The 27427-nt window shown below is 46.1% G+C and overlaps 1 protein-coding gene and 1 long non-coding RNA gene across 5 annotated transcripts in view; one reads left to right on the top strand and one right to left on the bottom strand.

Annotated features, from left to right (window-relative positions):
- Nucleotides 1-314: 314 nt before the first annotated feature.
- LOC127590291 (uncharacterized) overlaps nt 315-27427 on the bottom strand; it is a 28264-nt gene continuing 1151 nt past the window's right edge. Inside the window, exons 2-3 of the long non-coding RNA XR_007959576.1 lie at nt 12653-12780; nt 315-334 (exon numbers count right to left, since the gene is read on the bottom strand). This is a non-coding gene — a long non-coding RNA (uncharacterized LOC127590291). The remainder of the gene's footprint in view (nt 335-12652; nt 12781-27427) is intronic.
- The window catches only part of rogdi (rogdi atypical leucine zipper), a 30949-nt gene continuing 6887 nt past the window's right edge, over nt 3366-27427 (top strand). For 3 of the 4 annotated variants that reach the window (XR_007959566.1, XM_052049764.1, XM_052049762.1), the window contains exons 1-8: nt 3366-3568; nt 12471-12542; nt 21449-21531; nt 21667-21721; nt 21824-21904; nt 24595-24690; nt 24761-24859; nt 27280-27393. Coding sequence is in view for 3 of the 4 variants with exons in the window: in XM_052049764.1 (XP_051905724.1) it covers nt 3494-3568; nt 12471-12542; nt 21449-21531; nt 21667-21721; nt 21824-21904; nt 24595-24690; nt 24761-24859; nt 27280-27393 (675 nt within the window). In the remaining variant the exon portion in view is untranslated. The remainder of the gene's footprint in view (nt 3569-12470; nt 12543-21448; nt 21532-21666; nt 21722-21823; nt 21905-24594; nt 24691-24760; nt 24860-27279; nt 27394-27427) is intronic. The other variant, XM_052049763.1, reaches the window with a different exon arrangement.

Genomic DNA, 27427 nt, shown 5'->3' with positions numbered 1-27427 from the left:
CGATTGTCGTAAGATCAAAGAGCACGAGAGGCACACCCCCTTTTGTGATATATGTACCAATTGCATGTGTGCTTTGTCTTTTGCACACATCAGAATGACGCAAGTCTGAGGAGAAGTACGCATATAAGTCACACATTTTTTTCATAGACTTGTACTCAGGCATGAGTTGCATATTTTAAATTTAGCCCTCGCAAACAAAATGGCCAATGGCGGCAGCTAACGAGTTCCTGTTGTATTAGAAATCTGCACTTCTAACTATCCATCCATTTTCCACCGCTTATCCGGGGTCGGGTCGCGGGGGCAGCAGCTTTTGGAGGGAAGCCCAGACTTCCCTCTCCCCAGCCACTTCTTCGAGCTCTTCCTGGCGGAATCCGAGGCGTTCCCAGGCCAGCTGGGTGACATAGTCTCTCCAGCGTGTCCTGGGTTGTCCGCGGGGTCGCCTGCCAGTGGGAGATGCCCGGAACACCTCACCAGGGAGGCGTTCAGGAGGCACCCGAATCAGATGCCCGCTGGCTCCTCTCGATGTGGAGGAGAAGCGGCTCGACTCTGAGCCCCGCCCGGAAGACCGGGCTTCTCACCTTATCTCTAAGGGAGACACCCTGCGGAGAAAACTCATTTCGGCCGCTAGTATCCGGGATCTCGTTCTTTCGGTCACGACCCATAGCTCGTGACCATAGATTAGGGTTGGGACGGAGATGGACCGGTAAATTGAGAGCTTCACTTTTAACTACTGAATTTTTTTTTCTTTTTAGTTTAAAATGGCTTACCTTAACTCTAATCCCATGTCGCACTGTGGTCAAAGATAGAATCCTCAACTCTTATTGCGCTTTTAGCCGCTGTAAATATTTGTAGTATCATGCTAAACTGATTCGTCACACATGAGTTGCCCTGACGACTACTACTCGCACTTCCGTTTCTTCTCCCTCTTCTTCCATTACTTGTTCTTTTTATTCTTTTCTTTCTTATGCTTCCATTTCTTTTCACATTTCAACTTCAATTTCTTTTCTTAATATCTTTTGGCGATTGACAAATACTTTTGCTGCATTACCTCCACATTCTTTTAGCATGTGTCATCCCCGTGCTTCTTTTAGCGTTGCAAGGTGTCACTATACAATACAACACATCTATTATTTATATAGCGCTTTAACATCAACTGCAGCTGTAACAAAGCGCTTTACAGAACAGTTAATATAAAATAATATAATACAACACATAAGACACGAACAGTGATACAATCGTAACCAATGCAATGAATGAAAAGTTGTATTCTTGGCAACTATTGTGAGGCGTATCACAGGTTTAGCATACAGCTTCTGTCAAAAAGTACCGGTAGTTTTGAATTAGCCGGAAATTTTGAATCAAACCATTAGTCTAAATAAAAGCGACTTCAGAAAGACTTTTTTAAGGGAGCGGGAGGGGGCGGACTGTTGGGACTCGTACTCCAGAGTGACTGAAAGGTACGGTTGTCATTGGTTTTTGGTGTTTCTGTGTTTATTATGATCTTTCATGCAATAGGTGTGTCAGGTGTCTGGTTGCAAGAATTCTCATGGATGAAACCTGCACAAGTACAAGGTGTTAAAAATTAAACCATCTTGCTCGGAAATGTGAATTAGAGCCCGAAATATACAGAGATCATATACCGTACAGCTATTGCTGTGTTCATTCTTTGCAAGTCAGTTACCACTTAAAGATACAGCATGAATATGTAACTCAAGAATTCTACAGGCAGCATTTATTGTACACAAACATCATAGTCCTTTTATGAGATGGACTTAGACCTGAAAATAAATACAGCGGACTAAATATCCACCTGGTAGTGGTTGCGTTCGTATCCAAAATTGAATCGCAGATTCATTATGGGTAGGTTGCGGACAAGTAGTAAAAAATGATTGGGGGTCCTCGGTTGATGACTGTACAGATATATAAGTTATTGCTTTTCTTTTGTTTTATACAGGGTCAGGCAAAATGATCTGACACATTTGTAGGTTAAATAAAAGGCAAAGTAAAGAAAGTGTTTTTATTTTTGAAAAGTACATGTAATGTTTTAAAAATGAAATTCGTTTCTGGAGCTCTGGCGGGCCTTCACAAGGTCGGCCGGTTGATTTTTGTTTCAATGCAGGTTCAGTAGCTCTGAAGTTGGTAACCCATAACAAGATCGTGTTTCGAGCTGGTACGGGATCATGTCCAAGAGTCAGTACCAAGATTAAAGTGCAAATGGAATGTTTTTGTCGTGTTGCAGTAACAGCTTCATTTGTTTTGATAAACGTTTCCACAGTCCAATTCATGGCAGCAACTGAAAAAGAAACAAAAAATAATTGGCATTAGAAAGAAACAAAGCAAAATGGCATTACAGTATATGTACACTTTTTTGTTTATGCATCTTATTTACCTTTTATTTAACTTACAAATGTGTCAGATCATTTTGCCTGACCCTGTATTAGTTTTTTTTATACACAAATTATTTACTGAATGACTTAAATATTATTTAAATTATGGTGCACATATTTTCCAAGGTAATTTTATATAAATACACCGCATGTGTATTTTAACACATTTTCTTTATTGTTCTTTACCTCTATAAAAGCGATTGTAATTTTGTGACTGACAAATTGTGGGGTCTTGGGGTCAAAACAGTTGAGAAACACTGAAGAATAAAAAGTGCTCTTTTTATCTTGTTTTTGTTTGAGCTTCAGTGCAGGTAGAAATGGGTCACTACACTCACACGAACAGAATGAAAACGTGTATGCTTCAGAACAGAGAATGCATGTGGTATGTGTATTATTTTTATTTTTTACTCGTCTTGCATGAGCTATATGTAAGTATTCATACTAAAAAAAATAGGGGGGAAAAACCCAAGCGCTTTCTCCTGGGTCACTGAACACATGCTTCGTTCCCTGATGCCTCGAGCTGCCTCTGGTCATCATGCCTCTGGTCATCATGATTTTTTTTTTCCTACCTCGGAACCTTCGAATCGCAGCACAGGCAAGTAGCCAGTGATGGGATGCGGAAATCTTCCTAATAAGGATCAATGGGCGGTGTCATTTAATTATATGCATGTGACTGTGATATGTTGGATTCATGGTTCTCCGCAATTTCTAATTCACTTTTTTCGTGTCGGATTCGTCGACACATGTAATGTATTTTTGTTTTGAATCGTTTGTTTTCAAACAGCAGCTTTAGTCCATAGATTTCCCGAATAAAGTAAGTTGGCAAACCGCGTAATCAAGTTAAAATTAAAATGTAAACTATATTTTATGTATGTAATGTGTTGTTTACACTTGGGAATTACGTTCAATTGTTGTTGTCAGTGTGCGTCAAGGCGTCCGTTTTCCATTGAATAGTGTTCGCCTCTCTGGCGTCCGCGAATTCTCACTGCCTCTGAAGGCACCACCTCATCTGCTAAGCTAGGAAGAAAACGTATACACGTTCGGGGACATTAAAGATTCTGTTCTAAGGTTGTTATCGGAGTATTGCCCGCTGTTTTCTGATCATCATGCTCAATCCTCAGAGATCTCTCTCAGAACTACCCAAGATGTCGGCTGCCAGTCAAGTGGAGAGAGCTGTGCTGGTAAGATGATGATGTGTCTTGTCAGTGGATTTGTTAAATTAAAATGCCCACGTAGTCATTTGACCAAATGAGTGGTGCGGTGTGAAATTTGCTGCAAATCTGCAGGATCACGTCAAGAATGGAGTCGGGTCTAGTAGGGCGATAGAATGCAGGTCCAGTTACGGTAATTGTTTGCACTGTCACTTGTGTGTTGTGGTTGTACCTGCGGCGGGTCCAGCCGAACCTAACAATCGTGGAATTGAGCGTGGAGCAACTGTGAAAAGTGGCATGCAACAGTCGTGTCCACTAACTCGTGTCAGGCTTTTTGCAGACACGCAACAATTTTTTTTAATCTTACTTCCGTCACTGTCACGGGCGCCTCCAGTAATTACATCAGAAATAAATGACAACTTCCTTGGGAGGACGCTGCCAAGGCAACATTGGTCATCCGCAGTAATGCAATGTGCATGTTGTCGTGTTTTTTAACAATTTATAGGATTTGCACAAATTAATTATTGCTCACTTGGAATTGGAAGAGTTAGAAAGGCACACGATAATGACGATACAGGTGCATGCCCCCAAAAATTAATCTCGAGGGAAAGTCCGTTTATTTCAATAATTTGTTTCAAAACGGGACACTTGTATGTCATGCGAGTTCACGACTGACAACGTGAGACATTTCAAGCTTTTATTTGTTTCAGTTTTGATGATTAAGACAGACCCCCCCCCCCCAAAAAAATGCTGTTTCACAAAATTAGAACATTTCACGTGCCCAACAATAAGGGACTTTAAACTCAGAAATGTTGGTCTTCTGAAAAGTGTATTAAAGTAATAAGCCATCAGTACTTTGTTGGGCCCTCTTTTGCATTAATGACAGCATCAAGATGGCATGGAGGTGATCAGCCTTTTCCACAGTTCCGGTGTTATTGTTTCCCAAGATGCTTTGATATCGGCCTTCAGATTATCTGCATTCCACTGTTTCTGTTAGGTTAGACTGTACAAGTGTAGTTCGATTTGAGTATTTATTTTATCCATCCATCCATTTTCTGATCCACTTTATCCTCACAAGAGTCGCGGTAGTTCCCAGAGCCTATCTTCGGGCAGTAGGTGGGGGACACCCTGAACCGTTTGCCAGCCAATCACAGGGCACACAGAGACGAACAACCATCTGTGCTCACACTCACACCAAGAGACAATTTTGAGTGTTCAATCAGCCTGTCATGCATGTTTTTTAATGTGGGAGGAAACCGGGGTACCCGCAGAAAACCCACGCAAACGCGGGGAGAACATGCAAACTCAACACAGGAATGCCGGAGCTGGAATTGAACCCGGTACCTCTATAATCTATCACAATAACAAAATAATATAACACAACATATAACATAAAAACACGGACAGTCATGCAATCCTCACCACTTTTTCCTGCTTACGCTTTGTTGTTTGAAGCAGTTCCAGATCAGTGGTTCTTAACCTTTTTCGAGGTACCGATCCCAACCAGGTAATATGCACATTCACCGAACCCTTCATGAGTGAAAAACAAGTACAGTATATATATATTTTAAATTCAAGATATATTAAAAAAACAAATGTATTAAAAAACAGAAAAATGTAAATACAATTTCAAGAGATAAGTATACACATTTTTAATTTTAATTGTACGACATCCTATCACGACAGTCACATGTTGACTACTAAGCGAACTAAATTTCCCACAGCATTGATTGGACAAGCAATGTAAGGTGATCATCTGCAGCCAGTGATGGCCAAGCGGGCGTGTCATAACGAATTAACATGTTGAGTCACTTGTGTCTTACCCTCCATAGCAGAGGCTCCGTCTAACCCCCGAGACAGACTCACCGAACCCCTGGGGTTTGATCGAACCAAGGTTAAAAACCACTGTTCTAGATGAAAGAGGAGAGAATCAAGTTGTCCTATCACCAGTGGATCAGAGACGTCATGCGCAAAATATGCACGTCTGCCGCAAGCTAAGTTTGAAAGGAAACAAGAGGCTCTAGTCACTATTGACGCAAAAAGAGATTGGTTCACTTCTCCTGTCCCATGTAAATCTGTTTCAACTCCAAGCGGCGACTTTCAATTCCAAATACTTATCTGCGCTCAGCGCCGACGCTCCTCTCTCCTCTCCTCATCCTCGCCTTCACAAGCCATCCATCCAACCGCACCAGTGCAGACTGTCCAACAGGGCCGTCATCTCTGTTAAACAAAACGGGGCTGCGAGAAATGCTTCCCAATACAGGCGCAAAAAAGAAGCGCCCCAGGGCTGTCCAGCGGCGACAGTCAAGTTGCGCCGACATTCCTCCCAATTAATCAGTGATGGTAAAAGCATGCTGCCGAGAAGGCGCAAACACCAAGCACAGATTCTCCTCTCTTGACAAATGTCGTGGCCAAAAACGCTGAAAACAGTCCACCTCGGGGAAACGCCATTTGACAAAAACAAAAAACAAAACAAAAAAAAACTAACAAACAAAAAAAAAGCAAAGCTCTTGAAAAGCACTTGCTGACTGCTGCCGACTAGGGCGCCATCTTGAAAAAAAAAGTGTATTCCCTGTCCGCCCCCCGGGTGTCGGTCATCACACAATAAGACAATAAGAGAGTGAAGATGTGGTTGGGCTGCTTTAATCCCGTCGTAGACACAGAGAGCAGCACAGGCATGCAGGCAAACAGGCACAGGTTGCAATGAGACACGGATGTGTGCCGTGTGTGAGAGAGTCTCTATGTGTGTGCTTCTGCAATAAACAGAGACAAAGCAACGTACAAATGTACAAATGCTTGGCTTTTGGGCCAACAACACCGTTGCACATTCTGCTGCGCTCTGCTTCACTGAAACCTGGCTCAGTGACCGCCACCCGGATTCCGCGGTACATCTACCTGGCTTCCGCCTTCTCCAAGCCGGCCGCGACACGGAGCTATCAGGGAAATCGAACGGTGGTGGGATTTGCTTCTATATCAACGAAGAATGGTGCACGGATGTCACGAAGCTCGCCGCACACTGCAGCCCGGACCTGGAGTCGCTGTCTTTAAACTGCAAACCATTCTACTCGCCATGTGAGTTCACCTCCTTTTTACTAGTCGGTGTTTACATTGCGCCACAAGCTAACGCTAACACGGCGATACAAACGCTAGCTGAACAAGTAAACAAAATCGAACTAAAATACCCAGAGTCACCCCTGATCATTTTGGGCGATTTTAATAGAGCACATCTTAACTGTGAACTTCCCCGATATAAGCAGCACATCAACTGTTTCACCAGAGAAGGCAACATTCTAGACCACTGCTATACAACAATCAAAAATTCATACTGATCGATAGCCCATGCAGCATTGGGTCTTTCTGACCACAATTTAATTCACTTAATACCTACAACAGACAGAAACTAAAATGTGTTAAACCCGTTGTTAAGACTGTGAAAAAATGAACAGATGAAGCAAAGCTAGCTCTACAAGAATGCTTAGACTGCACTGATTGGGGCGTTTTTAAACTTTAACGGGCACACTGGATGAATAAACAGACCTGTAACATCATACATAAGTTTCTGTGAGAACATGTGTGTACCAACAAAGTCCTTCCGCTCCTTCAACAATAACAAGCCATGGTTTACTCCCAAACTCAGGCAACTCAGGAAAGAGAAAGAGGCCGCATTTAGAAGTGGAGATCGGGCACTGTACAAACACGCCTGAAACCCATCTTCAACAGATCCCTGGAGCTGTGTGAGGTCCCATCCTGCTTCAAACAGTCTGCCATCATCCCAGTTCCCAAGAAATCGGCAACATCGGAACTGAAGGACTATAGACCTGTCGCCCTGACATCTGTGGTCATGAAGTCCTTTGAACGCCTTGTGCTGAACCACCTAAAGAACGTCACCGGACCCCTGCTGGACCCTCTTCAGTTTGCCTAGCGGGCAAACAGGTCTATGGAGGACGCAGTCAACATATGTCTGCACTACATCCTCAAGCACCTCGACAGCACAGGGACCTACGCAAGGATCCTGCTTGTGGATTTCAGCTCTGCGTTTAACACCATCATCCCGGAACTCCTCACCCCCAAATTTCTCCACCTAGGTGTGTCCCCTACGATCTGCCAGTGGATCCTCAGCTTCCTGACGGGACGGACACAACAGGTGAGACTGGGAACAACAACATCATCAACACGCACCACTAGCACTGGAGCCCCACATGGATGTGTCCTCTCTCCACTGCTCTTCTCCCTCTACACAAACAATTGCACCTCAACAAGCCCAGCTGTAAAACTCATAAAGTTCGCAGACGACAGCACGGTCATCGGTCTCATCAAAGACGGCAACGAGTCTGCGTACCGATAACAAGTAGAGCAGCTGGAGCTCTGGTGCAGCCGACACAACCTCGGGCTGAACACGCTCAAGACTGTAGAGATGATCGTGGACTTCAGGAAACATCCTTCTCTACAGTTGCCCCTCACACTATCCAACTGCCCTGTGTCAACCGTCGAGACCTTCAAGTTCCTGGGAATCACAGTCTCCCAGGACATGAAGGGGGAATTCAACACCATCTCCATCCTGAAAAGGGCCCAGCAGAGGATATACTTCCTGAGGCTGCTGAGGAAGCATGGTCTGCCACAGGAGGTGCTACGTCAGTTCTACACGGCAGTCATCGAATCAATCCTGTGTTCTTCCATCACGGTTTGGTTTGGGGCCGCCACAAATAAGGACAAAATCCGACTTCAACGGACAGTTACGACAGCGGAAAAATCATTGGCACCGCCCTACCCACTCTTGAGGACTTGCACACTGCAAGAATCAAGACAAAGGCACGGAAAATCCTCCTGGATACCCTGCCCACCACCTTTTCCAGCTACTACCCGCAGGCAGGCGCTACAGATACATGCGCACCAAATCCAGCAGACACTTAAACAGCTTCTCCCCTCTAGCCATTAACTCCCTAAACAGTCACTGACGTAGTCACTCTTCTTGTACAACAAATACTGCTACTGGTCACTCTAAAATGGTTCAATGATTTTCTGCACCAACTGTACAAACTGTCATCGTATTGTATTCTACCACTGATCACTTTAGCTCTGGTTGATACTTTGCACATCGTCTCACAGTTGTCTCTGGGTGTTACCACCGCACAATTATGAAATGTCTTTCCATACCTATTTGTCATGACCTTGTTTACGATGATACTAATGCAGTGTGTTATACCGGAGACAAATTCCTTGTGTGTTCTACATACTTGGCCAATAAAGATGATTCTGATTCAGACGTGAGCACATTTTCAGCATGACGTCTCTGACCCACTGGTAAAAGGACACTTTGATCATGTTCTCTTTCATCTATAACTGCTTCAGACAACAAAGCGTATGCAGAAAAGTGGTGAAGATTGCATGACTGTGTCTATGTGTTGTGTTGTGTGATTTTATTTTGACTTCAAAATGGCGCCGCGAGAGTGGAGAGCTCCTATATTTTGTTGTTCTAGTTCTTCCTTTCATAACTTTGCTGCTGTGAATTGGGAATTCCTCCATTGGGAGACTAATAAAGGTTTTCGTATCGTAGTAATGAAAGTATGTTATCTTAGCTGTACACAATTATGTAAACTTCAAATACATAGCAAACCTTATTTAATATGGGAAACTTCCCCATGCTAATACACAGCTGAAACTACATCAAATAAATGTTCAATACCAGTAGTGGCCGACTATGGCGCGAATAAAGTGCACACGACCCGACTTCCGGCAGAGTTAACAAGCCTAAGATGCACGAAACATGTAAATAAATGAACTATTCTTGTCTACACTTTTTGCTAGGTCGCTAACATACACAAAGGGCCATGTTAGCACCCACAAGTCGTGTTTAGACTCAAATTAGATGCGTGACGAACTTCAAAGGGATGCGCCAGGAGCTGTCAATCAAATCGGCAACAAAGTTAAACAAGTCACAGAAATGGCAATAAACACAATGCCACAGCAAATATCCACAGTACTGTATAAACTACGTATAGTAAATCACCATCTTGTGTACTCACTGTCGTTCAGAGACGCACAGGATTACTGCAGCACTGAACACATCCTATCATGGCGGTGTCGTAATTCCGACTGCACAACACTGTTGGAAATGAAGCCTCATGAAGCAATGAAACTTTCCAGCCAATTGATTTGCACATCAATTGGCACATCAATTGGCAAATCAATTGATGTGCTAATTTTATAGTTTAACTAATTAAACTATAAAACTAATTTTATAGTTTACCCCCAGCGAGTCCCAGGGACTCGCTGATCAGAAAAGTGTGAGTCCCATTATGAATTTGGAGAGTCCCAAATTTAAATTCTGAAATGGTCTACTGTTGAGGAATGGGAGCTGTCAATTTGCTCTTGGCCCTCCTTGGTTACAGGCTCTTATCTCCTCAAGGGAACTTGACAGCCTTCACGAACTTTCCTGAGGTGGGGGACACAAAAGAAGACACTTGGGGGCCGTTAATCACTCAAGGGGAAATAGGACCCCAACGTCACCCTACATTCTTTGTTTTAAGTAGCGGATGTTCAGTACAGAGACCGGTACCAATAGTTCTCATAGCAAGCTGAAATTCCTCAACAGTGTTCTACTACTACTTCTAGCGAAATAATTCCTTAACACTACTTATTCAATGGCATATGATAATAACACAAACAACAACATATACAGTACATACAATTATAAACAAATGCTGCAAAAATTTAAATAATTCAGTTGCAGGCCTGAGGATTTCGGAAATTCACGGTAAAGTGAAACTCCTCTAGAATGAAACCTTCATGGGCGAAAATACCCCCTAATGTGAAAAAAATCTTCATGCATTAACACCATTCCCATTCTCCTGCCCCCCATATGACGAAAAAAAAACCCCGTTGCATTATACGAAATCATTTTCTCTGCTCTAGCCTCGCGAAGAGATTCACTACAACGAAGTCTAATTCAACAGCGACCTCTACTGCTTCGTTCGGAAACGGCAACAGCAACCACCACATTGGTTTACACAGCTCCGAGTTTCCTGAACGCAACATACTCATAGCTGCTCTGCCATTGGCTTACCGAGCATCATCCTGGCCTCCGATTGGCCAAGAGGGACATCACTGTCTATATGTGTAGATACTGTAGCTAGATAAGATAAGATGTCCTTTATTCGTCCCACACTGGGGAAATTTACAGCCTCCAGCAGCAAGAATGTATGCAGAAAGAAGAAAGAGAAAAAAAAAACAACAAACATCTTTCAATTAAATGCAATATGAACACAAAATGGATAAATCGCAGTACTATTTACAATTTTCCTTCACATCATTTAATTATTATTATTATTGTGATTGTTATTTTTTATTCATCAGCCTGACAGCAGTCGGTAGGAACGAGTGTCGGTATCTCTCCTTCTTGCAGCGCGGGTGTAACAGTCTCTGGCTGAAGGAGCTACCAAGTGTCAGGGCAGGCTGATCCGTGGAAGATAGAGTGGAATGCATCCGATTAGCTGCTCAGAGTAAATCGCTTATGGCTCGACGGACATTCAAATAAATGTTTCCTCGAATGCTTTACTTGTTATCATGCTAAAAACCTTACGCTAACTGGAGCGCTAATTAGAGAGAAGGCTAGTTCCATCGCGCTAACTATGGCCATCGAGGACTACGAAGCGTCTCGTGGCTGGCTTAAAAGTTCATTGCATGACATCAGCTGAGCAACGCTGTCTTGGGTGGCGATCGAGGGGAGGTCGAGTTAGAGACTGTGAGATAGTGGAAAGAAAAGCCACCGGGTCCAGGAAGTATCTGTTATTGTTAGATTCAGACGCAGCATGAACGTTGCATTGCTAAAATGGCTACAAAAAGGACCTTTGGATGTCAAGCAGCTAAGACAAGAAGCGCTCTGACGCTGGAAGAGAGGGTAAAAGTGATCAAAATGAAAGACGGAGGAAGCAAAATAAAATACATTATCTCAGAAATTGATGTAAGTGAAAGTGAATGCTGATTGTAAATTTCACAATTTCTTTTCCTTTTTTTGTTTCTACACTAACTAGATAAGTGTCAAATAAGTGTGTGCTCATACTTATGCACTATTGGAATAAAAATAAACAGTACACATATGATTGTGTGTGCGTGTACACATACATTTGTGTATGTGTGTGTTTACATCCGAGATCAAATTTGTAAAGTGAAAACCCCTCTGTTGTGAAAAATTTCTTGCTGCAAACACGATTTCGTTGTAGAGGAGTTTCACTGTCTCAGTTTTTCGGTTCCGTTGGATAACCCTTAACCCGGTAACAAATTTTGGGTTTCGTAAACGTTCATCATGGGAACCCATTTTTCTATTTTGACTGATATTCATAAACAACAATTCTGAAACTCAAAAGTATAACGTTTCAAGACTTATCCATCCCTAACAATGTTCTCTGAGATTCATTCATTCATTCATCTTCCGAGCCGCTTGATCCTCACTAGGGTCGCGGGGGGTGCTGGAGCCTATCACAGCTGTCTTCGGGCAGTAGGCGGAGGACACCCTGAATCGGTTGCCAGCCAATCGCAGGGCACACGGAAACGAACAACCATTCGCACTCACACTCACACCTAGGGACAATTTAGAGTGTTCAATCAGCCTGCCACGCATGTTTTTGGAATGTGGGAGGAAACCTGAGCACCCGGAGAAAACCCACGCAGGCCCAGGGAGAACATGCAAACTCCACACAGGGAGGCCGGAGCTGGAATCGAACCCGATACCTCTGCACTGTGAAGCCGACGTGCTAACCACTGGGCTACTGGGCCACCCGTCTCTGAGATTCTTAATGCTAATATTAACGTTATCGTATTGCTGCTTCTTTTGTTGAATCACATTGTTGTGACTGCTTGACTGTCCAAATAAAATATACTGTAATTTTCCTTTGTAACACCTCATTTGCTGATTTTCTGATTCAATTTATAACAGGCGGAGGAGTTCAACTGGCTTCTTAAAGAAGAAGTACATGCTGTACTGAAGCAGCTGCAGGATGTCCTTAAGGTAAGAGTTGATAAGCTATCCATCCATCCATCCATCCATCTTCTACCACTTATCCGGGGCCGGGTCGCGGGGGCAACAGCTTTAGCAGGGAAGCCCAGACTTCCCTCTACCTAGCTACTTCTTCCAGCTCTCCCCGGGGGATCCCGAGGCGTTCCCAGGCCAGCTGGGTGACATAGTCTCTCCAGTGTGTCCTGGGTCTTCCTCTGGGTCTCCTCCCGGTGGGACATGCCCGGAACACCTAACCAGGGAGGCGTTCAGGAGGCAACCGAATCAGATGCCCAAGCCACCTCATCTGGCTCCTCTCGATGTGGAGGAGAAGCGGCTCGACTCGGAGCCCCTCCCGGATGACCGAGCTTCTCACCTTATCTCTAAGGGAGAGCCCGGACACCCTGCGGAGAAAACTCATTTCGGCCGCTTGTATCCGGGATCTCGTTCTTTCGGTCACGACCCATAGCTCGTGACCATAGATGAGGGTTGGAAAGTAGATCGACCGTTAAATTGAGAGCTTCGCCCTTTGGCTCCTTCTTCACCACGACAGACCGATACAACGTCCGCAACACAGCAGACGCTGCACCGATCCGCCTGTTGATCTCTCGCTCCCTCCTGCCCTGACTTGTGAACAAGACCCCAAGATACTTGAACTCCTCCACTTGGGGCAAGATCTCCCCACCGACTCGGAGGGGGCACTCCACCCTTTTCCGACTGAGGACCATGGTTTCAGATTTGGAGGTGCTGATTTTCATCCCAACCGCTTCACACTCGGCTGCGAAACGCTCCAGTGAGAGTTGGAGAGCCCTGTTTGAAGGAGCCAACAGCACCACATCATCTGCAAAAAGCAGGGATGCAATACTGAGGCCACCAAAACGGACCCCCTCAACGCTTCGGCTGCGCCTAGAGATTTTGTCCATGAAGGTTATGAACAGAATCGGTGTCAAAGGGCAGCCTTGGCGGAGTCCTACCCTCACTGGAAACGATTCCGACTTAATGCCGGCAATGCAAACCAAACTCTGACATCGGTGACCTCATCAATCTCAAGTTGTGACAGCAGTCGCCGTTTGTGGATGTTCGAATACTGACTACTAGGTTTTTCGTGGTCAACCGTGACGGTGGGTTTCGAAGTAACCATTTTGCCCACATTCTATGCATGTAACCCCTCTGACTAAGGTTGCTTGAGTAGTAGCATTCCAACAGAGCCATGATATTGCATCTTGCCCATCTCCGCTTTGTCCAGTAGCCCATTTTTCATCAAGATACTCTGGTTCCCCAGCACCTGACGCAGACCTTGTTTGGCCGGGCGATGTCTGAGCCGGCATGGCTATTCGTTTTCAGCTTGAATTTTCAGCTTGAGTCTGGCTGTGGACAATGTTGACAGGCTTGAATGCAGTTGCCATACATTTAGCTATGGCTTCAGCAAATTTGTTCTTCGTCATGTCATCCATTTTCTTCGCTTTGAAATGATCCATAGCTGTCTGTCTTAGACGAGGGGGCGGAGTACTTACATCAGTTGTGTGCTTCACCATTAAGTGGTATTTCAGACTCGATGTGCTATGATGATAGCTCAGTTTACGACATCCAGGTAGGTAACTTTGGTCTTGTCGGTGGAACTATCTGTCAACTTTTTAAAAGTAAATTTTCCATTCATAAACTCTTTAAGTATCCGTTTTCGGCGTTGCCGTGGCTGGCAAAACAGACATGGGCGTGGACCTGTGCAGCGTGCTTGTTGTTTTGTTTCTGGTTTATTTATAGAGCAACGTAACATCCGCTGTGACGTGTGCCACGTTAATCTCGTGAGAAATTTTTTTTATCCAATTAAAATTCATTTAAATTAATGCAGATAATAACACGCTAAACTGACAGCTCTAATATATATATATATATATACGGGAGACGGTGGTTCGAATCCCGCTTGGGGCAAAAAAAATGAGCACATAACACCATCCAGTGTGGGTCCTTGGGCAAGATCCTTCACGCTAATGCCTACCTCATACAATGATAAGAGACAATAAAACGAATGACATACCGGCTCAGACGTCGCCCGGCCAAACAAGGTCTGCGTCAGGTGCTGGGGAACCAGAGCACCTTGATGAAAAATGGGCTACTGGAACAAAGCGGAGATGGGCGAGATGCGATAACATGGCTCTGTGTGAATGCTACTACTCAAGCAACCCTAGTCAGAGGGGTTACATGCAGAGAATGTGGGCTAAATGGTTACTTCGAAACCCACAGTCACGGTTGACCACGAAACAACTAGTAGCTCAGTGTTCCAACATCAACAAACGGCAACTGCTGTCACAACTTGAGATTGATGAGGTACAACGCAGGTTCCATGGTGAAGGGCCCCAGGCTGCCAGATCAGAGGAGGAGGTCATACAAGAGATTGGGAGGCAAGCCTCAATGAATGCAGATGATGAGATTGGGTGGCCAGCCCCAATGAATGAAATGCTGAGCGAGGCAGCAATTGACCTGAAAGCTAAGATCATGGCGAGAATGAAAGCTGGGCAACCTAGAAACCGGTTACAACGGCTATGTGAAGTACCATCTGAAAGTCTCATAGAAAGTGTGAATGCAGCACTGAGGGTGATCCCTACCGTAACGATCACAGAAACCAATGAGCTGATATACGCTTCAGCATCAGTGATCCTGGAGACTCTGGGATATAAGAGCAGCCATGGAAGCCATGAGATACGTTATCCACCATGGAAAAGACGGTTGGAGGCTAAGATCAAGGCTACCAGGAAAGATGTGAGTCAATTGACGGAGGCCCAGAGAGGTGTGATGAAAAGGCCGATACCCGAGAGGTACATCCAGATGACCATACCTGAAGCACTCGAAACTGCCAAACAAAGGCTCCAAGCCTTGTCCAGTCGCCTAAAGCGGTACACGAAAGAGAATGAGGCCAGACGAATAAACAGGCTGTTCGCAACACAACCTGCGAAAGTGTACGCTCAGTGGCAGGGTCCTAACAACAGAGCTGACCCACCAAGACTGGAAACTGAAAGGTACTGGAAAGGCATATGGGAGAAGGAGGTTGCACATAACAGCAGTGCACAATGGCTGGCGACCCTGAGAGAGGAGCACAGCAACCTCCCTGAACAGAACCCAGTTACCATAACAGTGGCAGACATACAGGAAAGAGTCTCAGATATGAAGAACTGGACAGCACCAGGCCCGGACATGGTCCACACCTACTGGCTAAAGAAACTCACAGCACTCCATGAGCGCCTAGCAGTACAAATGAACCAGCTGCTGAGGGATGGGACTCACCCAGAATGGCTAACCGAAGGGCGAACGATCCTGATCATGAAGGATCCCTCGAAGGTTGCAGCCCTATCCAACTATCGGCCAATAACCTGTCTCTCCACAACATGGAAGCTCATGTCAGGCATCATTGCGGCTAAGATAAGTGGACACATGGATCAATACATGAACGAAGCGCAGAAGGGCATTGGTAGAGATACCAGAGGAGCCAAACATCAGCTCCTGGTTGACAGAACAGTCGCACAAGACTGCTGGTCCCGACGTACCAACCTGTGCACAGCTTGGATTGATTACAAGAAAGCCTATGACTCGATGCCACATACATGGATCACTGAATGCTTGGAGTTGTATAAGGTGAACGGGACCCTAAGAGCCTTCATTGCGAACTCGATGAGGATGTGGAAAACCACACTTGAAGCCAATGGCAAGCCATTTACCCAAGCCCCCCTTAAATTCCAACCTTCGACCTCATCGTGGTGGGGGGGTGAACGGGTAATCTACCCGGCCAACAGAAGGCTCTGGTAGAAGCAGGGCTGGGGACCCGGCTTCTCAATAAATTCCCACGAAACGTCCTCATGACTTCACGACAGACTGCAATTACGACTCGAGCTACGGCGTCCGCGGGAACCGACGCGCCTGCCCTCAGCTCGACGGGGCGGGTGATAAATGTGCAAGTCGGGCACCACTATCCCCTCCACCATCACCTCCTCCGACGCCGTGAGCGCCTCAAAATTGCTTGCTGGAACGTCCGGACTGTCCTCGACGAAGGGACCCAAGCCCTCACCATGAGGTCACTTCACAACTATGGCGTCAGTGTGGCATGCCTCTCTGAAGTACGCCTCCCTGATGCCGGGCAGCGAGAGCTGAAGGTCCCTGGTGTCAATGTGCTCTACAACCTCTACCATAGTGGAGTGACGGACAACAGCGGCCGGCACGGCGTTGCAATCGCCCTTGCTCCCGAGGCACAGGCTGCACTGCTGGGGTGGGAACCCATCTCCCCCCGCCTTGCCAGGGTGCGCTTGAGGGGTGCCAACATCTCTCTCGTGGCGGTATACGCGCCCACACTGAACGCTGATGACGTGGACAAGGAGCAGTTCTATCATAAGCTCCAGACGACTGTCGATGGCATCCCCTCCAATGACATCTTGGTGATCGCAGGAGACTGGAATCCGCGCACCGGACCGGCGACTGACACCGCGCAACGAGTGCTGGGGCGTTTTGCTCTGGGAAGACGCTGCGACAATGGCGAACGGCTCGTTAACTTTGCCGCCTCAAATCGCCTAGTCGTGATGAATACACGCTTCCAACACCCCCAACATCAGCTAGTCACCTGGTACTCGAACAATGGGTGGACGACTAACCAGATTGACTACATACTGGTTCGGTCACGTTGGGCGAGTTCAGTCCTCGACGCACGGGCGTACCGTGGAGCAGACACGGGAGGCAAGAGCGGCTCCGACCACGTGCTTGTGCGTGCTACCCTTCGCATCAGACTTAAAGTTAATCGCCCTTCAAAACGCACCATGCGGATTGATGTCGCGAAATTGAAGCTGGATGGAGGGAAGAATTTTCAAGTGGATGTCCAAAACCGCTTCGCTCAACTACAACCGGCTTCCAATGAGCCAGAGTAGGAGTGGCGGGAACTCAAATCTACCATCATTGCAGCTGCACGCTCACACCTCATCTCCACCAAATGCCAGAACCGTGACTGGATCACTGCAAACACTCTGGCCCTTGCAGAACGATCCAGGCTTGCGCGAGTAACGGGAGCAGCCAACTTCCGCGAACTACGGCGACTTACCACTCGGGCGATTCGGGCAGATCGAAATGCCTATTGGTGCGACTTTGCCGAAGAAACTGAGAGGGCCGCCGCTGTGGGAGATACCCCCAAGCTTTATCATCTGGTAAAGAAGGCGAGCAGGAAATCCGCTGGAGTCAGCGAAACAATCTGCACAGTGAACGGTTCTGTGATAACCTCCCTAGAGGAACGGCTGCAACGTTGGCGCGAACACTTCGAAGTCCTACTCAATCACCCACCACCAGTGTTGGCGCCTGTGCTTCCTGCAGTTGATGAGGAGTACGACTGCAGCTTGGACCCACCTACGGTATACGAAATTCGAGGCGTCTTGCTTCAGCTCAGGAATAATAAAGCCCCAGGTGAAGACGGCATCCCGGCGGAGGTTTACAAAAGCGACATTGACGTCTTCGCAGCTTGGCTTCATCGCGTCTACAACGCCGTATGGACGTCCGAGACCATCCCGGATGACTGGAGCGAAGCAGTGTTAATACCCCTTTTCAAGAAGGGAGACAAGAAGCTGTGCGCCAACTACAGAGGCATTAGCCTTCTCGATGTGGCTGCAAAAGCATTCGTCGTCCTTCTGCTGAAACGCTTCCAGATGGCCCGTGACCACCGGACTCGCCCAACTCAGGGTGGCTTTCGCCCCGGAAGGGGATGTGTAGACCAGATTTTTAGCCTGCGTCGCACCTTGGAGCAACGATGGGCCTACCAACAACCAACAGTCGTGTGCTTCATCGACTTTGCCGCAGCATTTGATTCAGTTGACCGGGGTGTGTTGTGGATGATCATGAAGGCTGACGGGATCCCTGTGAAACTGCTTCGGCTCATCCAGGGGTACTACCGGTCAACCCGAGTCCGAGTGCGGGCCTACGGCACCGAATCAGAAACCTTTGAGGTGCGGTCGGGTGTCCGACAAGGCTGCGCGCTCTCGCCAACCTTATTCAACTATGCCATCGACCACATCCTCAACACTGCTCTCCATGGCTTTGAGGGTGTGAGGGTCGGCCGAGATGTCGCAGTGTCGGACCTGGCATACGCAGATGACATCGCTCTACTTGGAAACACGTTCGAGGAAGTTGAAAACGCGCTGATGAAAATCCATCGAACGGCCCTGACCGTTGGAATGCGCATCGCCTCGAAGACCAAGATCATGTCCTCCCTCACCAACCCAGCTGACCAACGGTCGCTGTCACTGGAGGGCGTGACCCTGGAAAACGTTGATTCCTTCACATATCTCGGCTGCTCTGTGGTTCCGTCGGGGCAAGGAGAAGCAGAAGTCGTGCATCGCATCGGGGCTGCCAGATCCGCCTTCGTGCGCCTACAACGCCATCTGTGGGGTCGGCGCGAGATCTCGGCAGTGACAAAGGGGCGTGTCTACCAGGCGATCGTGCGGACCATCTTGCTTTATGGCTGTGAGACCTGGCCTATGAGAGTGGCTGACCAGCGCAAGCTGGAAGTCTTTGATAACGATTGCGTCCGCCGTATTCTCCGCCGCCGCCGATCGGACCGCGTCCCCACTGCTGACCTTCGTCGCTGCCTGCACCATAGCCCCTTAACAGCGTGTCTCCTGCAACGCCGACTCCGTTGGTTCGGGCATGCGGAACGCCACCAGGAGGGCGAGTTGATCAGGGATGTTCTCCTTCCTGCTCCTTTGCCAGCCTGGCGCAAGTGGCGTGGTGGACAAGTCAAGACCTGGGCCACCACGATGAAAGAAGACCTCGCGTAGCTTTCCGGCCCCTTGGTGGTGGGTCTGAGACGGTGGAACCAGGACTGGCTGAAGCTGTCGGTTGACCTGGCACAGGATCGCCGCGCTTGGGCCGCCATGATCAGGGATGTCGTGCGCGCCAAGGAAGAAGCTGGTTCAACCCGCCCAGGGTGAAGGCCGTTGCAAACAAAAACAACAACACTTACCCAAGTGTCCATCAAATGTGGCATATACCAAGGTGATGCACTCTCCCCACTGCTGTTCTGCATAGGACTGAACCCCCTAAGCCAAGTAATCACCAAGACAGGCTATGGATACCGCCTCAGAAATGGAGCTACAATCAGTCACCTCCTCTACATGGATTACATAAAGCTGTATGCTAAGAGCGAAAGGGACATAGATTCCCTGATCCACACAACCAGGATCTACAGCAGTGACATCGGGATGTCATTCGGGCTTGAGAAACGTAGTCGGATGGTGACTAAGAGAGGAAAGGTAGTCCGCACTGAAGGGGTCTCACTCCCTGAAGGAACAATAGCAGACATTGAGGACAGCTACAAGTACCTTGGTATACCACAAGCCAATGGCAACCTCGAACTGGCAACAAGGAAAGCGGCTACGGCCAAATACCTCCAGCGAGTGAGGCAAGTCCTAAGAAGCCAGCTCAATGGCAAGAACAAGACCCGGGCAATAAACAGCTATGCCCTGCCAGTGATCAGATACCATGCAGGAATAATAAGGTGGCCAAAGGAAGAGATTCAGACCACGGACGTTAAGACCCGAAAGCTCCGAACCATGCATGGAGGGTTCCATCCCAAATCCAGCACCCTGAGACTGTACGCAAGCCGAAAGGAAGGAGGCCGGGGACTAGTGAGTGTGAGAGCCACTGTCCAGGATGAAACATCCAAGCTCCATGAATACATCAAGGAGAAGGCTCCAACGGATGACGTACTCAGAGAATGTCTCAGACAATGGGGAACAGAAGATGAGGCGCTGGAAGAGGGACCATCATGGGAGGACAAGCCCCTACACGGCATGTACCACCGGACCATAACTGAAGTGGCTGATCTCAAGAAGTCCTATCAGTGGCTAGAGAGGGCTGGCCTGAAGGACAGCACAGAGGCACTCATCCTGGCTGCTCAAGAGCAGGCCTTGAGCACCAGAGCCATCGAGGCCCAGATATACCACACCAGACAAGACCCAAGGTGTAGGTTGTGCAAAGAGGCACCCGAGACGATCCAACACATAACTGCAGGGTGTAAGATGCTAGCAGGGAAAGCCCACATGGAACGCCATAACCAGGTGGCTGGCATAGATACCGAAACATCTGTGCGGAGTATGGACTGGAAACCCCAAGGTCAAAATGGGAAACACCTCCGAAGGTGGTGGAGAATGACAGAGCGAAGATCCTGTGGGACTTCCAGATCCAGACTGACAAGATGGTAATGGCGAACCAACCAGATATCGTGATCATAGATAAAGGGCAGAGGAAAGCCGTTGTAGTGGATGTAGCGGTCCCAAGTGATGGAAACATCAGGAAGAAGGAACATGAGAAACTCGAGAAATACAAAAAATACCAAAGCTCAGAGAGGAGCTGGAGAGAGCCTGGAAGGTAAAGGTGACAGTCGTGCCTGTGGTGGTCGGAGCACTCGGGGCAGTGACCCCCAAACTAGATGAGTGGTTGCAACAGATCCCGGGAACAACATCGGACATCTCAGTCCAGAAATGTGCAGTGCTGGGAACAGCAAGGATACTGCGCAGAACCCTCAAGCTTCCTGGCCTCTGGTAGAGGACCCGAGCTGAATGAGGGACGGACACCACCCGAGGGGTGAGATGAGGATTTTTATATATATATATATTTTTTTTTACTCTATAAACTGATGAAGTCGTCGATGCACTTTTTTGTTCGAGCCCGTCCATTTATTAGTTCCAGATTGCCCATGTGTTCAGGAATTGTGCAGGTGAGGTTTACAAATCAAAGGTCAACCATCACTTTGTTGACACTTAAGGGTGGCCCTTTCCTTTGCACAGGTCAAAAGTCCTCCTCAATTAATATTGATCCTCTTTGAGAGCATTGATTGCACCCCCCCCCCCCCTCTCCCCGGTTCTCTCCTGATGTCTGCATTTTGTTTTGCTCTTTCACAGGAGGCTTCAAGACGTTTCACTATGCCGACGCCTGGCCTGGAGAGTCAGCTCAAACAGGAAAACTTCATCCTGGGCAGCTCAACGTAATGCCACCTACCATTGCTAATTTGTGATGGATTGTATTCGAGCTATCTATGGAGGTCATGACTTCCAACATGAACACATTTATTACATGTTGCTTTGGTGTTGAAGTTATTAAAAAAAGTGTTGTTTTACAGCATGGATCAGGTGAAAGGAGTGCTGACGCTACAGGGAGAGGCTCTGAGTCAGGCGGTGAGGTTGAGCTGACCTGTGTTTTGTGGTTTCCTTCTATGAAAACAATTTTCATCACAATTTGCTCCAGCTCAACGATGTCTTTGTTTTGACTTGCAACAGGATATCAATCTGAAGGTGGCAAAGAGTAGTCAAGTGCAACACTTCCAGTTCAGGGAGGACAAGCAGTGGAAATTACAGCAGGTAAATGCGGCTCGATTCAACTCCATGGTTCAAGCCACGCTATTTCAATGTTTTTCTACCAACCGAACTTTGGGTGTGTGTCATGGTGTGCAATTATTTATTTAATTATATATGTAATTATTCATACTTTTTCTTACCCCCCCCCCCACCAAAAAAAAACCCATTTTGATTGAGGGAGTAAAATTTGGGGTTTTGGTGAGCAGGAAGCGACAATCATGAAAATCGCAACATCATCTAGTCATGTAATCTGTGTGAAATTAATTTATTTAGTTTCACTTTTTTCATCAAACTATCCATCCATCCATCCATTTTCGGATCCACTTATCCTCACAAAGGTTGCGGCAGTGCTGGAGCCTATCTTAGCTGTCTTTGAGCAGTAGGCGGGGGGTGGGGGGGATTGCCAGCCAGTCGCGGGGCATACAGAGACGAGCAACCATCCATGCTCACACTCACACCTTGTAACAATTTAGAGTGTTCCATTAACCTGCCACGCATGTTTCTGCAATATGGGAGGAAACCGGAATACCCGGAGAAAACCCACACAGGCATCGGGAGAACATTCAAACTCCACACAGGAAGGCCGGAGCTGGAAAATCGAACCCTGCACCTCCTCAATGTGAGGCCAACCTGCTAACCAGTCGACCACCGGCCACCCTGTATTGAACTAAAGTACCACAATAAAATACAATTTTCCACAATAGTTCACTTTATTGAGATGTACCTATTGATAGTCACAATACTGTACCTGCTAACCAAGGTTTACCTGTGATTTAGCCTTCCAATCTACTAGTGATTACAGTATATCATAAAAATTAGTTGTTTACCTTCCAGGTTTTGGTGTTCATATTTGAAATTTCACAAGTGAAACTTTTTGTTACAGCTCTGCTACCATTGATCTCACTATCGCTTGAAAAAACAGGTTGACAAACATGGGCAATCAGTTGGACAAATTGTCATCAATTGCAGAAACACCTGTGGGAAAATACCAAGATTGTATGTTGGATGTTTTAATGATTATGAATAAGTGATCACAGAGCCCTGCTCATGGCTATGGTTTTGCTTTACTTGCTGCAAGTATTGTATCTTGTTTCACACTGTCGTTAGGCTCCTGAGGCAGTTTGTAAAGTCAGCGTTTTCGTCAAAGTACACACAAAGTGTTGTAGACTCACATAACGACGTTGGCATACATCCAGAACAAACTTAACATAGTTTGAAGAGCTTATAATGTGACATTGACAGTTGGCGAGCCGCATAGCACCCACGCAACCCCGAGGTCACTTACTACTGTAACCCGTCACTTTTCAGTAACCTTGCCTGCATGCTGAATTCTTGCGGGATTTCTGAGTTTACAAAACCCGGAAAATCCATTTTGTCCCGAGCCCAGATTGCAAACTCCTTTTGAGTGATGTCCATTATCAATCTGGGTCTTGCCAGATGATGAATCCAGGTGATTCAAATCATGCGCAGTGGGAGAACTGAAATATAGGGAAGCTGACAGCTGCCACTCACCTCCATCAAGACAGAACGCTTCAGACGTTTTTTCTACTCAGCATTGGCCATTGAGCAGCAGTGTGCCATGGCAGCTTGATACCCCTGGCCGTTCTCACGTCATCTCTCTCTGCAGCTGCCATTGTTTGGGGGGGTCATGGGTGGTAGTCAGGCCTGCCGAGTCTCCAACGCACTTTTTTTTAAATACTTATCACAACTATGATCTCACAATACTGTTCGGGTTTCAACATATTTTGTCGAAGGCAAACGCAATGTCGAGCGAAATGATTCATCTGGATTTAAATAGCTTGAATCATAGGCATTCCACAGCAGTGATTGTTTTCCAAAACAAAGCAACTGCATGTATTCATCAAACATTATTTATGTAGCACTTTTCATACATAAAAATGCAACTCAAAATGCTGTACAGTTAAAATATTCAAAGCTTACAACATAAAAAGAGCCGCCTCCCTTCAACATACACAAATGTATATCGCCACAAGCATGCCTACACACACACACACACACACACACACACACACACACACACACACACACACACACACACACACATATCAAACTTGCACTCATACCATAATGATCCTGATATTAAAAAACATGGTCAGGCACAGAGAAACAATATGAGCACCCGAGGGCAGCTGATCCACGCTGAGTAACAGCAACCACACCCCCCCGCCCCCCCAAAAGAGGAAACACTGGCTCTTGGAGGGAGGAGGAGGGGGGTAAATGTAATTTAAATAAGACTTAAGCCTCCTCTTAAAAACAGCAACAGTCTTTGCGGACCTCATGTCGTCTGGCATGTTATTCTATAGCTGGAGACCAAAATGGCTGAATGCAGCCCCGTCACATGTTTTGGTCCTCATCCTGGGAATAATTATCAGGGCCAGTGCCAGAGGACCTCAGGAACAGTGCTGGTTGATAGGATAAAAGCAGGTCAGATAAATAAGCTGTCCTTCGACTGTTAAGACGTCTAAAAACTAATAAAATCATTTCAAACCCCCGAACGTGAATGCTCTCAGAATAATCTGTGTTTTAAGCAAAACAAGATATTTGTGCATATCAGTTTGGATTTAGGCAATGCAGAGACCGAAGCTCCCTAAATCCCTTGCCCCCCTCAACTAAATTCACAGACAACTCATCTCTCTCCCCTGTTTGCATGTATTCTTCCTTCCTTGTTTCAGATCCAGGATGCACGAAATCATGTGACGCAGGCACTTCAGTTGTTAAACAGCCATGATGAGAACTACGACTTCAAAACGGGGGCAGAGGTTAACAAGGTTTGTCCTGAAGAACAGTCTATCACCATGCACGTATTATGCGAACCTCACCTTCCTGTTATTGTTATAGCTAATGGATGCTGTGATGCTCCAACTGACACGTGCACGAAACCGCCTCACCACCCCAGCGTCCATGACACTGCCTGAATTGGCCACCAGTGGACTGATGGTACAAACTATTTTTCACTTTAAACTAAAGCTGTCAGTTTAGCATTTTTATTGGCATTAATTTAAATCAATTTTAACGAGATTAAATTTTTTCTCGCGAGATTAACGCGGCACACGTCACAAGCGGATGTTACTTGTTTGGAACTATTTTTTGTGGAAGGTTACAGTGTTCTGCGCCCATATAAATAGAGCGGGTGGAGCTTCTCTGTGTTTGTCTGACAGTGGTAGCGACCTAGCGAAAATAAAACGTCTCCAGTGTTGTCATTCGAAATGAGGTCTACACAAAAACTGTAGAGAGACTTCCGCACAAGGAGGACCAACACAATCAACATAGCCTGACTGTGTTAGGGGGAGTGACCCCCCCACCCCCCGCCCGCCTTTCAGAATGGTTTGCCCCAGCAGCACGGGAGAAGAAGAACACTGGTGTCCGGTGTCTCGTTATTCTTCAACAAACATACAGAAACAGACTGCTGTGTTCAAAATGAACTTGAGAAAAACGAAGTATGCAACCATGGTTTAAATCTACTATAGGCTGAGTACTAGTTTACAAAATTGACAAAATATTGTTTTCACTGTTGTTGATGGACAGTAATATTGTGTGAGAGATGATGTGTGAATAACTGCTCCAAGTGAAAAATGTTCAAGTAAAATTGAAAATCAAAATTGTTATTTCAGTAAATATTTGCATTTGGCACATAGAAAACTGATTCATGATTCCATCTTGATGAGAGCATTAAAATGGGGGGAAAATAGGACAAAAAATGTAAGAGGTAATTCAGAAACGATAAAAAATGTGTGAGTAATCACGATTAATTTTTTAGTCCATTGTGAGTTAATTATGACAGATGCATTTTTAATTAGATTAAATATTTTAATCGTTTGACAGCTCTACTTTAAACGCATTGGCTCCAGACAGAATTGGCAATTTCAGGCTGCAATCAATATTATTCGTCATCATAACTCATTTGAGGTTAGAATTCATAAGCCATTCGTCTACCTGTCTTTTTTCTGCTTGTCTGGGGTCGAGTTACGGGGGCAGCACCCCGAGCAAGAAATTCCAAATTCACCTCACCAAAGCTATCCCCAGCCCAGTCAAGATAGTCTCCAATAGGGTCTCAAACTCACGCATGTTTGAGGCCCTCACCTTGATCTGAAAGTTTAATGTTAGTGTGGCCCACGAGAGTTTGATATGGATGATGTAAATGTTCGCACTATCTCCGTGCTAAATAGTGTGGTCTGTCTCATTCGGAGGCCTGCATGTAAAGTGAGTTTGAGACTCCTGGTCTGCAGTGTTTCTTGAGTCTTCTAGTGGGAGGTGCCAAAAACACCTCGCCAGTAAAGCATCTGGGTGGAATCATGATCAGATGCGCGAGCCACCGTATCGGTCTACTGTCTTAAGTGGCACGGCACCAGGCATGTCCAGTTTTGGGCACTGAGTGAAAAAACTCATTTCAGACACTTGTCTCTGTGACCTTGTTCTTTTTAGTCACCACCCACAGCTTGTGGGAACGTACAAAGTCGATTAACCGAAGTACCGACAAAACAGAAATAGCAGGGCTACAACAAGCCAGGAAAACCAGATATGAATAGAAAGCGCTTGCAAACTTCAACTGAAAGTACTCAAAAACTCAAGAATCCAAACACACGAAACTTATAGTAGTCCAATATGACTTGAGAAACAATAATGGAATCAAGCGAAATGAGCCACGATAAACAAGCAAGAGGTCTAGAAAATATCACTTGAGCATAAACAAGCGAGCAAGGTCAATAATCCGACAGATTTGGGATTTTGGGAGTCCTTAAATACTTGACTAGTCTTGATTGGGAACAAGAAACAGGTGCGCTGCTGGAGAGGCACGCCTTCCTCCCCAGCTGATGCTAAAAGAAAACAAACAGACAGAGAAAGACCATCACAGCTTCGGTTCCTTCCAAAGATTTCTACTGGGTTGTGGCCACTCCAATGACCCTTTTATGCTTCTTGAATCGCTTTGTTGCACTGGCAGTCAAACGCCTCGCCAGTGGGTATTTTTTTTTTTTATTCTGGAAGAAGAGAACTGAAAACAAATTGTTAGCATTTGCGTTTAAAAGGAAGAGAGAGATAGAGAAATTCATTATCACAATGACATGACGAAATGTATACTTTTGAATTTAACTGTCGGTATCGTAGGAAAAATAGTTTGACAAAGATCTACTCAATGAGTGTCAAAGGACATAATGCAATAATGAGAACGATATATTGTATTTATATCATGGAAGTGTCGTGAGTAAAGCTAATCCTCCCCACCCCCATCTGTACAAATAAAGGCAAATGTAAGTAAATAAAAACTGTGTGTGCGTGTTAACGATTGCCTGTTTGAATCTACAATGTACAGTAGTTTGCACAAGACAAACATGCCCTAACAAGGTATATTATTCCTTCAGAAAATGTTCAATCCTCCCATGCCCGGTGACGTGATGGTGAATTTTTACATCAATTTAAGCAAACTGTGTCTCACCGTCTACCAGCTTCACGTGCTGCCGCCCAACACCACCAAGGTTTGAACACATGATGCCATTTAAATACTGTACT

This window comes from Hippocampus zosterae, chromosome 17 (genome assembly GCF_025434085.1).
Source record: "Hippocampus zosterae strain Florida chromosome 17, ASM2543408v3, whole genome shotgun sequence".
Classification (NCBI taxonomy): Eukaryota; Metazoa; Chordata; class Actinopteri; order Syngnathiformes; family Syngnathidae; genus Hippocampus; species Hippocampus zosterae.
Note: the sequence above shows the minus strand (reverse complement) of the source record. Positions and strands in the feature narration are given on the sequence as shown.